The sequence below is a fragment of the Mirounga angustirostris genome, unplaced genomic scaffold, assembly GCF_029215605.1.
Source record: "Mirounga angustirostris isolate CCGP_5_RB_7025 unplaced genomic scaffold, mMirAng1.0.hap1 SCAF_1, whole genome shotgun sequence".
NCBI classification, from domain to species: domain Eukaryota; kingdom Metazoa; phylum Chordata; class Mammalia; order Carnivora; family Phocidae; genus Mirounga; species Mirounga angustirostris.
The window spans coordinates 142,258,057-142,272,914 of record NW_026991709.1 but is presented as its reverse complement, the minus strand read 5'-3'; the positions used below and the strand labels follow the sequence as shown (position 1 = coordinate 142,272,914).

The 14,858-nt window shown below is 39.5% G+C and overlaps 1 protein-coding gene across 2 annotated transcripts in view; it reads right to left on the bottom strand.

Moving 5' to 3' along the window:
* The window catches only part of LOC123862956 (RNA-binding motif, single-stranded-interacting protein 3), a 1,542,535-nt gene that overhangs the window by 440,258 nt on the left and 1,087,419 nt on the right, over positions 1-14,858 (bottom strand). For both annotated transcript variants that reach the window (XM_064588878.1, XM_064588881.1), the window contains one exon: positions 4,847-4,938. In XM_064588878.1, the coding sequence (XP_064444948.1) occupies positions 4,847-4,938 (92 nt within the window). The remainder of the gene's footprint in view (positions 1-4,846; positions 4,939-14,858) is intronic.

The window sequence follows — 14,858 nt, the reverse complement described above, 5'->3', positions numbered from 1 at the left end:
TTTCATCTAGAAAGAGATGTGCTCTGTTTACTTGTGTTTAGAACTGACTGATAGAAAATAAGAAAGAGGCCTGCTAAACGTGAGATAACTCAAGGCTTGGCTGGTAATAATTGCTAACATCCAATATGTAGAGCCATTCCAAAACCTCCAAATTTACATTCAGGAAAACTGTTTCTAAAGCTGTACAGCCTTTCAGTGAGGCCTCGGTGAGGCCATGGGGAATAATGGGCAAGAAAGTCCTCTCTAGAAGGCAGACAGGGATTATATGACTGGCTAACCAATGAACTTACTGCACTGACAAAGCTAGAATTCTATTCCTGCCCCCAGGTTTTGGTATGTACTGGCAACTGGTGATTTCTGCTTGTTTCTCATTCTCTCTGTTCCTGAACGGTGGTCTTCCTTTAGTTCATGTATCCTGTTTTTTCTCTACTGTTCTGTACTGTGGGAGTTGGGACAGGTAAGTCATCTTTTTTTTTTTTTTTTTGGATAACTCATCTTTTAAGCTCATGAGTGCTAAGCCATGAGGAACAGCCATGTCTGAGCCTGTTGGGGATGATGGCATCCCCAGATGTGATCATAGGATAAGGCTTTGAAGTAGGCCCCTTTGGGGAAGGATGAATGCATGCCACCCAAAATGTATAAATGGGAAGAATGGTGTAATGAATGTTGGACAGCCAAACAGATGAACTATTCTTAATTTTCTTTACTAGAGGCGAGGGAGCTAAATTATTCATAATCCCAGGCTCTTTTGCAGCTAAGGGGGAAACCATACGACTCAGTTTGGGCCATTATGATGTAAACACTTGGGTCTAAGTTAGTATTCTGGGAAAGCTTTTAAAAGGACAGAATCAGCCAGAATGATCCATCAGCTTCAGCTGCAGCTTCAAGTCCCTTTGTCCTTTTGTTTTTCCTGGCTAAGATGGCGATATCATATCTAGGCCTTAGAAACAACATAAATGTATAGATGAAAGCCACCCACAGAGAATGGCAGAGAAGTCTTGATCCTCAAGAGCATGCATGCCGAAGCATTTGCCCTTCACTGCCTATTTACAGCCTTCTTATTAATAAGAAAATAAACACCTACAAGGTGAAGCTATTCTTAGCTGTTTTTTCCTCAGCTCTTTTTTTTTTTTATGCTTACAGAGACACATTCCTTAGCCAATGATTTTCTAAATACTTTGAGGTTGGCAAGAACCATAACAGCCAATATTCTTAATCCAGAGCAATCCAGTAGCAATCCCAGGAGACAGCTAGATGTAAATATTCAGAATAAGAGAAGTTTTTTTTCAACTTGATTCTCCAACACCAAGCACAGTGCCTGACACTTAGTAGGTAATAAAAATGTTTGTTGATATCATGTATTATACTTCTCAAGAGACTGTTTCATAATGACATACCACTAAAGCAAACGTTAGAATTTATAGAAGGTTCAGTAACAAATTTGAGTTTAATGAATAACAACATTCATTGAGGGCGCCTGGGTGGCTCAGTCGTTAAGTGTCTGCCTTCGGCTCGGGTCATGATCCCAGGGTCCTGGGATCGAGCCCCACATCGGGCTCCCTGCTCTGCGGGAAGCCTGCTTCTCCCTCTCCCACTCCCCCTGCTTGTGTTCCTGCTCTCGCTATCTTTCTCTCTGTCAAATAAATAAATAAAATCTTTAAAAAAAATTCATTGAATAATTAACATTTATTGAATTTTTAGTATAACCTAAGCACCATGCTAAATTCTTTGTGTATTTTTTTAAATTAATTCTGACAGACATCCTTAGGCCCATAACCTGAATATTATTATTAGAGAGTTTAAGAGATATTTAAATAACTTAGCCAAGGCCACACATCCAGGAGGTATCAGAGCCAAAATTCAAGGCCAAGTTTCTTTCTCTCCAAACCTATGCTCTTAACCACTCTGTATTACTAAAATATTCTAAATCTGCTCTCCTCAAAGAAACATTTCCTTTGATCCCTAAAAACTCTTTTTGACAGAACAGCAAGTATACAGAAAATGTTAGTCTGTGTTAATGGTTATACATTATTAATCAATTACCACTTACTGGATGATTTATTGTTTGATTCCTCTTAGTTGACAAATCAGTTGAATTTTTCATATGCACACATTGGAATAAGTTAGCTAGAGCGATTCCCTTGGAGAGCTTCATGTTCATTTCGGGTTGCTACTGGGAACCTAGATTATTTGTCTCATTTTTGCTTTAAAATCCTGGAGTCTTTAAAATGTAGCCCCACAACCTGCATCATAGGATATTGATAAGAACAAGGATACAGGAGGCAATTCAGTAGATACTTAAATGGCAAAAAATATAGTGCAAGTTTCACACACCCTGCAGATTGCAGGTTTATATGATAATAAATTATAGTTATCACGAGGACAAAGGGAAAAGAAGGCCACGGAATCCAATAGCTCAGTGAGAAATCTGCTAATACAGGTGGTCAAGCTTGCTCCATTTCATCATCAAAGGGAGGCTATTTATTTGCTTCTGGGTAGTTAAATTACAGAGTCATTTACTGCTGAAAGTTTTCTAGTACGCAGAAGCGGATCTAAAGCTCTGGGCTTTAGATTCAAAGTCTGTGAGAAAAAAAGAGGAATAAGAATTTACTCCACAGACAGCATAATTGATAAGGTAGAAATCTTTCAGCAACTCTAGAAATAAATTAAGTGCCTTTAAACATTTCAATTGGAATCTCCTTACATTGTACATTGTGCAGTGTTGGGCATGCACTAAGGATAAAAATGCTGGCTATAATGAATAACAGTTTTTAGATGCTCTTCAAAATATATTCATTTTGATAGCCTCCTATTTAGGTGAGAGGTCAGTGATTGGTGTACATATGTAAGCGCGCGCGTGCGTGTGTGTGTGTGTGTACACGAGACAGAGTGAGATGGACAGAGTTTCCTTGTGTACCAGAATGCTCAGAGACAGAGAAAAAATAGTCATAATGCCTCCTCAGTAGTTATAAAATCAATGCCAACTTTCTTTGCTTGTTATGCAAGGTGATAGTGATTTTAACCCAACGAGTAAAACTACACATATATTTTTTTTTCTCATAACATTTGAAAAAGTGGAGGTTGCACACCCTGTGTTCATTATTTCTAAACTGCCACAACCTAGCAATTTCTAAAACTTGTTAATCCATCAATAAAATAAATCAAAGATATTCCAATAATAATTTTTTCATAAGCATTTTTATGATGATTTTCTTGTCAGTTGCCTTTAAGTCCAATTTTAAGTTTTATGCTTTGCATATACTGAGCAACTATATTTTACCACTTGTTTCCTGGGTATAAGTGCTTGCTTAAGTTGCCAGGTAACTTGACTCTTTTGCCAAGTAACCTTTAAACTAAGACATGCATGTAATTAATTACAAATATTAACTTCATCCCTCTCATTTCATGACCAAATTCGAAGCTTCCAGGCACAGTCTTGATGAGGAATGCATTACACAGCTGAAAGAATTCAAATTCTAATTTATATAGCCTCGAAAAACAACTAATGTATCATAAAGGGCAATGAGTTCACCAAAGTAATCTTTGTGGGAAGTGACCCACAGCCAAAGATTAACAGATATGAGTGGTATCAGCTTGCTAAAAGACATCGGAAGATGAAGAAAACCAAATATCCTACCTCGGGTTATCTCAGGTTGAAACTGGAAAATATTATCAGGGAATGTTTGCAACCATAACAAAATCCAAATGACTGAAAATTTGATGACTTGGTCATTATATCACTCAGTTCTTAGGGTATTCGAATAGTTAAGGGTAAAGGTATACATGAAGATGGCCCAAATACATTAGGTCTGAATTTCAAGATCTGTTCGCTCCTCTTTCTAACTTTTGAGACTCCAGAGACAAATAAATTCAGTAATAGTAATCATAAAATTATTTAAAAATATATTTGCAAAATGATCATTAACTTAAAGCAGATATGTATCAAGCATCTATATGCTATAAATGATTTTCTTAAACTTTTTATTTTGAAATAATCATAGATTTACCTCAAGTTGCAAAGATAGTATAGAGAGATCCCATGCAGCCTTCACCCAGTTTCCTCAAATTTTACATCTTACATAATTAGAGTAAAATATCAAAACCAGGAAGTTGATATTGATCTGCATGTATAGTTCTACCCCATTTTATCACATGTGTAGATTCTTGTAATACCACTGCAATCAGAATTCAAAACTATTTAAAATGCTCTTATTTATTTTCTTGAATATAAAAATGCATTATGATTTCAGATAGAAAGCTCCAGACTACTTGTTCTACATAACAACAAATGAGTATTGAAAGTTATTAATATCAAGGTGATTATCACCTAGTAAAACTATATAGAAAGGCCAAAGTGAAATTCTAGCAATACAGACAATGTGTGCTTTGGTTAAACTCATTTCCCTGCAAAAAATCAGATAACCTCATTATTCAGCCATCCGCTACCCCCAACATGAGAGTGAACAGTTTTTTAGCACAGTTACCAATGACAACTTACTGAGAATCATACTACTCCCAGTTTACTGCTGAAAGCCCTAGACACACACACACACACACACACACACACACACACACACACTTTTTTCAGGCAAAACAGAGCACTTCACAAGTGCCCTTAAAGCGCTAATGAGTTCCCCATAACAAAAGAGCATATTAATAAACACACACAAAGAAAAACGAAATAAACCAGCCAAGTTCTTCCAAGCCAAAGCTAATATAAGGTTTCCGGTCTTCCCTAACAAGTAAATGTATTTCAAATCTTGCAAACTCCAATTCTGATTCAGCTCACGGTAATGGAGAAATATACCATCACAAAAGAAAAAAACAGTCTAAACCCCAGTCTTACCTTGGCCATCTGTGCCTGCACGCCGTTTGCCTTGAGAGATGCTACTGCCTTCTGTGCAGCTGCAGGGCTGTCAAAATCTACAAAACCGTAACCTGTGAAAACACAAAAGCCCCTGTTAGTACCGCATCTCTATCCCACTGGTGGAAGGTGTGTTTGCGGTCACCCTGGCATTCATAACTCTTGGAGTAACCATGAAGGCTCTCAACCGATTGGCCTTAACATGTCAGGAAAGATACCACAATATCATTAAACATAAAATTGTAATTCCCTTATTTTCTGGAGATGGCTCTGGAGATTGGGTATGTAGTCAGTGATCTGATTTGGGCTAATTGGATGAGTAAGGTAATACATTATTTAACCAGGTTCCTCTTTCTTCAGTGAATTTGCTGCCAAAATGAGGAGAGCAAAACGCTGAAAAATATAGAAAAGTCTATGTCTATAGTGACTTCTCAAAACCTCAAAAAAGCTGATGTTACTAAAAGCCTTGATAGAACTTAAACTTATCGCCAACAACCTCTGCAGGGCCTAGAACACAGTACACATCTGATATACAAATGTATGTTGACTGTGTGAATGAATAAAGGTTGTGAATGAGAGTTAGGGTCTGAACCTAGTTCTCGTTGATACCTAAGCCCATGCAAATGCACCATAGAACCTTGTCTCACTCAGTGATAACGTCTTAGATAAATTATAGAACTCTTAAGTGATATATGTGATAGAGTAATTAAATAGATAAATATTCACAGCTTCCTTTAAAAATAACAAAAGTAGACCCTTGTCACTTGTTACTTGAGTATAATCTGAAAAAGGCACAGCGGGAGTTCTCTACACTGTTCTCTGTCCTTGTGCCTGTGTGAGCGTGAATACAGAGTAAGTCTAGAGAAATAGCTAGAGTCAATGAAGCGGAATCGGTGGAAAGGGGATTCGGCAGGCCCATAAACTAGCTGATCTTAGTCCAGGGCTTAGCCTCACTGTAATGTCAGCTGCCAAGAATATTTCAAAATAAAAAAGCTCAAGAATGAGTACGAGGGCAGCTTTGTGTGGCATGTCTAAGAAGCCCATCATAGATATCCTCTCCTCATCTGTCAGGCAGGGATCTACTCCGCACTCTCATCCTTATTCCTCAGAAGTTTGGAGGCGAGCTACCAAAGCAAACCTACTAACCATGCTCTATGACCCACCCCCCCGTAATCAAAGAAGAGCACGAGGGAATTCAATTACCAAGTTGTTTCTTTTAATTAACTTTTTAATTTTCTCCCTTCGAATCCCTTCTTCTTTTTCTCTCTCCCAGCATGTTATCCTAAAATGAACTTGTTACACAGCAGTGTACCATAAAATGCTCTTGAAAAGCTGGGCAGAGAAGCTGTGAGGTTTGTGTTTCTCATCCAAAGGGAAGCCTCCTCTGTAAGTCCCGCTAATTCTTCTCTTCCCACATAATTCAAACTATGTGAGTAATAGGAGTATTACCACCCACTAAGATGAGTCAGGGGAAATAAAAGCAGAAAGAGAAAGGGGGAAAAGAACAAAATAAGTCAAGACGTAGAGTCAGGGGGAACAGAAAATAAAACTAAAATGGAGACATTATCTCCTTTGTACCACGTACTGTGCTGGGTGGCTGACATGTTGATCCCTGGGGGAATGATGATGTCAGGTCTTACTGGCCTCGTGCCTGCCCATTCATGGATATGTGAAGAAACAGAGCCTCAAGCAAGGTGGCACAACTAGCCCCTAAATTGCAAGCTGCTTAATTGGCGGGTCCAGGATTTGAAGTAAAGCCCTCATAAGCCCTTTCCAAATGCACCACACAACGAACTACTTTTTAACCACACTTTGCAAACTCTTTTGAGTAGATCCTGAAGCCCACCAGGGAGAGGACACAGTTCTCGAAAATTCCTTGATTTTGAAGTCAGGACATAGAAAAAAACACTTCCACAAACGGATTCAGTGCAGTTCACTCAGTCAGTACATTTATTAACGGAGCGGTTGAATTCTCAGTAGAACTGGCTAAGTGAGGTTTGACAAGGTGTCTCCTCCCACCTCATGCTTTGGTCAATCATCCTCATCCATTCACATGCTCATTTTTTCATTCAGTAAAGAAATTCTATTTCAGGCAACTTTGCCAGGCACATGGTATATAGGAGTTAAAAAGAACAGTCCTGGGGCACCTGGGTGGCTCAGTCGGTTAACTGTCTGCCTTTGGCTCACGTCATGATCGCAGGGTCCTGGGATCGAGCCCCATGTCGGGCTCCCTGTTCCCAAGGAAACTGCTTCTCCCTCTCCTCTCTGCTTGTGCTCTCTCTCTCTCTCTCAAATAAATAAAACCTTAAAAAAGAAAAGAATAGTCCCACTTCCCACACTTAAGCATTTTTAGAGTTGAGTTGAGAGATATAAACAAATGACATAAAACAAATAACCATATAATGAATCTATAATTAGGTGCTTGAAAGAAAACAAAAGCATGTAATATAGAATCTAACAATGGAGTGCTCATTATTGAAAGTTAAGGAAGCAGTGGCATGAAATGATTTGCATTTCTTAAAATATCCCTCCAACTGGCTTCCACAGAAGATTGAATGGTTGTGGAGAAGGTGGGCAGCAAGAGTGGAATCAGGAGAAGATTTGGGGGCTATTAGAGCAATCTGGACAAATGGTGGCTGGTGATAAAATGGTGGGGATGAAGTGGAGGATTTGAATTATATTTTAGAGGCAGAATTATCAGGACTTGATGATGGATTGACTAGCTTGGGAGTAAGGGAGATACAGACGACAAGGCTTACTACTGATTTTTCAGCAGAAGCCACAGGGTGGGTAGAGATGTGATTTACTGAAGTGGGGAGTCTGGAGGAGGATCCAACAGGGGAGAGGGAAAATTAAAATATCGGTTGAGTCAGAAATGCCTGTGAGACATCTAAGTAAAAATGTCAAGGAGCAGTTGGATGTATTAGGCTGGTGCTCAGAAAAGAGGCTAGGATTGGAAATATAAATTAGGAGGTCAACAACATAAAGATGTGATTTACAGAGACGGAAATAGACAAAAATGCCTAGTGTAAGTAGAAACCAAGGGCCCAGGTTTGGAGCTTGAACAACTTCAGCATTTAGGTGACAGGTAATAACAGGAGATTGCAAAGGAGGCTGCAGGAGAATCAGAGAGGAAGAGGGACTGAAAAGGGAATAGGATGTCTCAAAGCCAAGGGAAGAAGGTGTTCCAAGAAAGACAGAGAAATCAACTGTCACGTGCCATGGACAGTGTGAGCAAGATGAGAGCTGCAAATGTCCAGTGTGCTTAGGAACTTGGGTGTCATGATCATGATTTGCTTCAGGCCAAGTGGTGGGGATTGAAGCCTGCTGGACTAGTTGAAGAGTGAGAGAAAGAGGAGGAGGTCGAGAGAGTGCTTGCAGTTCTCCTTGCTGTTATCTTGCTGGGAAGAATTAAGAGACAGGTCCGCTAGAGGGGTAATATGAGGTCAAACGAGTTGTTTTGGTTTGTTTTAAGGTTCTTAACCTTAGCTGTACACTAGAATCACCTGGGGAGCTTAAAAAAGAAATACCAGTGTCCATTTCTCACCCCCAGGAAAGTAAATCAGTATCTTTAGTAATGTGCCCAGGTGTTTACACACACATACATACACAACTGAGTGCGTGTGTGTGTGTGTGTGTGTACATGTATGTTCCTCAGCTGATTTCAATGGGAAGCCAGGGAACTACAGAGGATTCATTCAAGTTATTCAACAAATGTTTATTTGTTGCACCCACTATGGGACTGTTCTTGGCAATTTCAAATAGGAATAGGAATGATCAAGCAGAAAGCAAGAGATCAAAACTTCAGGAGGGCAAGGGGATAATTTATAGAATAATGTTCCTGAAAAGTGAAGGAGTGAGAGAATGTGGAACACATATGCAGTGCTGCCCTTACTAAAAGAGGGATCCTTCCCTTAGCTCATTTCAACTTGATGGCAGAAAAAGAAAAAAGATCACTCTTGGTTAATGAGTGTTATTTATTCGTATGTACCTGGATGTTGGGATTGTACTTAACACATAGCCTGTGCTTAATAAATATTTGTCAAATTAATTAAAGGCATGTTTAAAAGGTGCTAATACTTCACAGACTAGAGTGGGAATTAACTGATTAAAACGTCTATTAATATATTTTGACTATAAAGAACAATATAAATGCCAAACGGTCCCCGTCTGGCTCCGCCATGCTGCCACCCAGCCAGGCGGTCCCCGATTTCAGGACTGCCTCTATTCCAACATGGCTTCTTCTCTGGCTCCCTCCCTTTCCTTCAACCCCCACACATTACACAGGATATTACAAAATCACAATGCTGATCTCCAGGGCTGAACTTCAGTCCAGACAGAAGAAATCTCTGTGAGGGAATGAGACACCTGAGCTTTCTCTGAATCAGGGAGGGAACGGATGAACTTTGAGAAGAGTGTATTTCTAGAGCCATCAGGCCAGCAAGGAGAGGGGTGCCTCTGTACAAAAATATCTCTTCTACAGAAGACTCCCCCGCAACAGGGGTGCTCAGATCCCCTGACACAAAGTTACAAATGAAGAATAAGCCACCAGATACGAACTATTTCACCAAGCTATGTGTTTTCCATGCATATTTCACTAATTAAAATGAAAGTGCAGAGGTAAAAATGTCTCAAGCAGTCCCGAAAAACACTCTGACTGTAGAAATGCACGTTGCATTCCTGAGTTTTATGTGACGGTATACACTACACGCAACCAGAAGAACAAAACGAAATGCAAAGCCGCTCCGAAAGAATAATGATGCATTTATTACCAAATAAAGTGACTTCAATTTGGTTTCAATTTGTTTCCTTAATGAAAGAGAATCAAGTCTGGGTACAGGAACCTCTGCACCTACATCTGGAGAGGGGCAGGGTAGGGAGATTAGTTCAGCTCCAGCTAATAATGCTTTATGGTCACTGCTAAAATCCTCCCTAAAACACTGGTGAAGGGAAATCGTCGCAAACACAAGCCCAAGTGACTGGACGCACACCAGTCTCACTCCCTCAATTACATAATTAAGCTTGGCAGCAGGTTCAAATGAATTAAACCTGAATGTCACTGTTTTCTCCACACACCCCTGTCCTTGTTTTTCTTCCTTGTCAGGGGGAGAAGGCCAGCGGTTCTGCAATTAGCGGGAAGCAGAGCAGTGAGAAAGAACCAACTCCACGCTAATTAGGTCATTCGCCAAATGCACTCATTCCATTGGCAGATATAATCAATGCTTTCCTGAAATGCCTTAAACTTGGTGTGTTAATTTAAAGCTTTGCTATTTTTATTGCACCACAAGCATGGTGACTTTATAGAAAAAATACACACACACACACACACACACACACACACTTAGAAATTGTAACCGAGTTCTACAAACAATGGATTGGCCCAGTGGGTTGCATTTGTAGGCAACTTCTCTGCGACCTTTGCCATTCAACTGGACCACTGTGTGACAATCCATTTGCATTTTGTTAAAAGTCTCTTTGCCACCTTCACCAGCCTATCTTGTACTCCTCTGTTGCTGCTCGCTTTTCAAATTTTCTATTTAAACTGCTTACCCGTTTACCAACATTGGGATTTCTACGGGGGGCAGCAGGGAGACATTAAAGCCAGAACTCCTAGTTCGGATTTGTGGTGGCATCTAGTCAGTGGAGGGAGACTTGCTCTCAGAGTGAACTGCACACTAAATCTCACAACATTTGCGTTGCTCTTCTTCTTCAGAATGGCTGTCATAAGCCCACTTGAAACACAGATGGCTTGATGTAACACCCAACTTCTTTCAAAGACGATCCAGCTGTGAGTCAAATGCGATTTTTAAACAGAATAAGCGAACACTTTGTCTGGGAATTACACGTTCAACTGAAATTCTACTCAAATTGAACAGTTGAAGATGTTTAAGAATTGCCCTCCCATCAATCCCCCCTCCTTCTGTTTCGGCTTAATGATATTCTGTGGCTCTCATCTGAGCACAGAGCAGAAAACCAGAGCTTGAGGGAGGGAAGGTGACCTGGCAGAAGGGAGGAGTGGTTTGCAGGCTTCCTACAGGTCCGGTGGAGTCCAGGCTGCCTCCTTGCCTTGCATTTCGGCTAATTTCTCTCGCATCGCGAAAATGTTGAGTGATTGCTGAATGTCTTTTTCTTATTATTGCATTTCCTAATTCTCTGCATTATGTGATCAAAGAAGGTGGTTGCAGGTAGCACTGATAAATTCTTCACCCCTTGTATATCTATAAAACCAAACTAACCAGAAATCCCAGTCATGACTTCAGTATCTTCTTTGCGGTGATTAGTATAATGAAGCAAGGGTACTACAGAGGAACCAGAATAGCCATACAGCCCAACTTAGATGTGTGAAAAATAAAGGCAAAAGATAAATCCTGCTAGAATGCAAAAGCCAGCACAAGAATGCTTACTTTGAGCGAAAGAAAATTTAAGCCATTAAAATCTGAAATCACCTATGCTTTGAAACATCTTCAGAAAGTAATTTGGAATGATTTTATCCACAAAAAAGAAGACAAGCATGTGTACTTTCTCTGCAAAGGGCTACAGCCCTCAGATGCTTAGCAAATAGAGGTAAATAAGAAGGGTAACAACGTCCTATATACAGTAAACAGATTACTTCACTAGATTCCCCTGATGTTTAAACTTAATTACCCAAACATTCTGATATTCTGGTGCCAGAAACATTAAAATGAGACATCAATTTTTGGAGTAGGATTTACCCATTAGGAGGAATGCCTTTAAATCATGATGTGACTTTCCTATTATTTCATTTACTGACCATCTACTATGTGCAAGAAAGATAGCTCGCTAGATGCTGCAGGGAAAACTAAGACTCTAATATAGTCCCTCCTGTCAGGCAGTTTAATGGTCTAGTAGCGTAGATAAGAAAATTTAAATACAATAGCCTTTTTAAAAAAAAAAAAAAAGATTTTATTTATTTATTTGAGAGAGAGAGAGCATGGGACAGAGTGTGAGAGAGAGAGAGAGAGCACAAGCAAGGGGAGAGGCAGTGAGAGAAGCAGACTCCCCACCAAGCAGAGAGCCTGATTCGGGACTCCATCCCAGGACCCTGGGAGCATGACCTAAGCCAAAGGCAGACACTTAACTGACTGAGCCACCCAGGAGCCCAATAGAGAGTCTTCTAACACATAGGGGGTTACATTAGGTGAGCATATGCAAAATGCCATGTTTTCCTTCGGTATAGTACACATGGTTTTGTGTATACAATTCTGCTAATCAGAGATGAACGCCTGATTCAACATGCACAAAGCCTTTCGATGTGTGGCATGATGGTAAAATTATCCATGTTTTAAATTTATGTTTGTATGTATTATTCTATCTCTCTGTTTGCCAGTTTTTGTGCGCAGCAGAAATGAATTAAGTTAAATACAAAGTATGGAGAGGAACCAGCACCACATAAAAAAGTGAAAGGAAAATGCTAGTATTTCAACATGGCAAATATTTCTTCCAGGTGGGGGCAAAGTCAATACATTTTGTACAAACGACAAAAGGGAGCACCAGGAAAAGAAATTAGATCCCATATGGCATTTCCCGGCAGAACAGAACAATTACAAAGACAGACAAATTTAGGGAGAAAAGTACTTAGTAGTATACCACTTGAAAATGGGACACTATCTCATTCCATTTATGTTGCACAGAAAGTCTTATTAAACCAAACACAAATTCAAATCCCCAAACTCACTTCCCTACTCACCCCGTTCAATTGATTTTTAAATGAGAGAAATTGCTTCTTTATACTGAGTAAAGTTAAAATTAAGATCAGGATCATCATTTATGGGCTTAGAGAGATCACTATGCTTTATTAAGATTAAAGAAACTCACTGATTTGCCAAGGTCTTCGATGAGACTAACCATTATTTTATTATAATATTGCAGAGATTAAGGGAGCAGTCTGCTTGGCTGTAATTGGGCAGATTAACCTCTGTGAATCATCTTGCAAAGCCCTCCTTTGCTAACAGGCAGTGTTCAAGAATACAAAGAAAATATATGTCTTGTGTGAACGTTTGGTCCTATGTGTCTCTGCCATCAACAGCAGAGGGATGTACAAACATGTAATGCTGTGTGGCTCCAGGAGCCAGCCAGGGTACTGATAAAATAATTCCATTGAGTTTGTAACTATGATGGAAGCAAGCTGTAACTGAACACTCTAATTATATCTCTACAATCGCAGCGCACAGTAGGGTAGGCAAAACTAGCTATGATTTCATTCCAGAGTGCCCATCCTGCCCTCCCTCTCCTTGCTCTGGTCTTACAGACTTGGGGAATTGTAGATGACTCATCCATCAGAAAAGCAGAGATGATGGTCTCAGTGTGTGAGAATCCATGGAAGGAGAGTCCCATGCCTCCACCCCCAGGCCCCAGGTGCTTTAATGCACAGTGACACTCAATGGCTCTAGCTGATGGCCTAGGAAGCATGTGTGTAGTCTTTCACATCCTTCTAGAGCAGAGACATCCCCTAACCCATGGCCTTTCATCTTTAGAGGATGGATATTGTAGCAGAACTAGCCAACCACCCAGAGGGATGCATTAAGTAGCTCAGTGCAAAAAGGAAGGAAGCAGAGGTGAATCCTACATATAGGTTGACTCTTTTTAAGAAGGATGTATTATCTGTGAGTCTCTGTTTTTGCTATACTCTACATTCTAGATATTCCCTCCACTGTCTTGTCACTTCATCTCAATTTCTGCACAAGGCCCGGTATTCCTTTAAACTTTTAAATTTCCTGGGAAAGGCTCCATGCATGATTTCCTCCTTCTAAACCTTTGACAAAACTCACTTTGAAACCCTCAGGAAGCTTCTGTTTAATAAAAGTCATGCATTTTCTATTTTAAACCCATATTTTACTGGATGCAGTCTTCAGTCATGTGTTTATAGGCCTTATTCCAAGTATTTTAAATAAATGTCCAAAAGTACTGTCCCTAGCACTATGAAAAATGGTGTCTTTTACATCCTATTAGATCCCAAATTACTTCTTTTCATCCCACCTGATATAACAAATATGATTCTAGTTCTGTATTCAAATTTTAAAAATAAAGAAACTTATGTGTACATATAGGTAATTGATAGTAACAGAATGCATGGGGTAAAAAAATAAATAAATAAAAATAAAAAATAAAAATCAAGCCAAACAAAACAGTATTCACTGAAATAAATGTAAGTTCCTTTCTACTTAGACCTTAGCACTGTGGTTCACTTTCCCAAGAAACTCTCCTATGATTCCTTCTGATGTTCTAACTTAAAAAAGCAACCAAAAGTTAATCTTGAGCTCTACTGTTGTATGCATTAGAAGCACTTAGGGACTTATAGAGTGATAAAAATTATTCCTGCTATCAGGAGTGCCTGGGTGGCTCAGTTGGTTAAGCGTCTGCCTTTGGCTCAGGTCATGATCAAGCCCTGTGGCAGGCTCCCTGCTCAGTGGGGAGTCTGCTTTTCCCTCTTCCTCTGCCCCTCCCCCTGCTTGTGCTCTCTCTCTCTCTCTCTCTCTCAAATAAATAAATAAAATCCTAAAAAAATTATTCCTGTTATCAAAAACATGAAATGAAAAGCATTGTATTTAAGATTTTATAAATGGCTCCCCAACTGTCCGTTTTCCCCCTAAAAATAAATTGTAGTGTTGTTTTCTTCTAATTTTAAAAGTTATACAATTTTATTGAGGAAATTTCAGTCAATATGGAGGGAAATTAACCATGATGCCACGGCCCAAAAATAAACTGTTCATTTATTTATTTTTTTTTATTTTTAACCCGAATAGTATCAGATTATGCAGTTTTATAATCTGCTTTTTTCTCTTAATAAGGCATGTGGCTACCTTTCCTGATCAATAAATATGGATTCATATAATCTTGTTAATCTACTATTTTCAACATCCAATTGCCTAGCTCTTTCTTTTCTTTTTTTTTTTTTTTGATGTAGTGTTCCATGATTCATTGCGAATAACACCCAGTCCTCCATGCAGAGCGTGCCCTCTTTAATACCCATCAC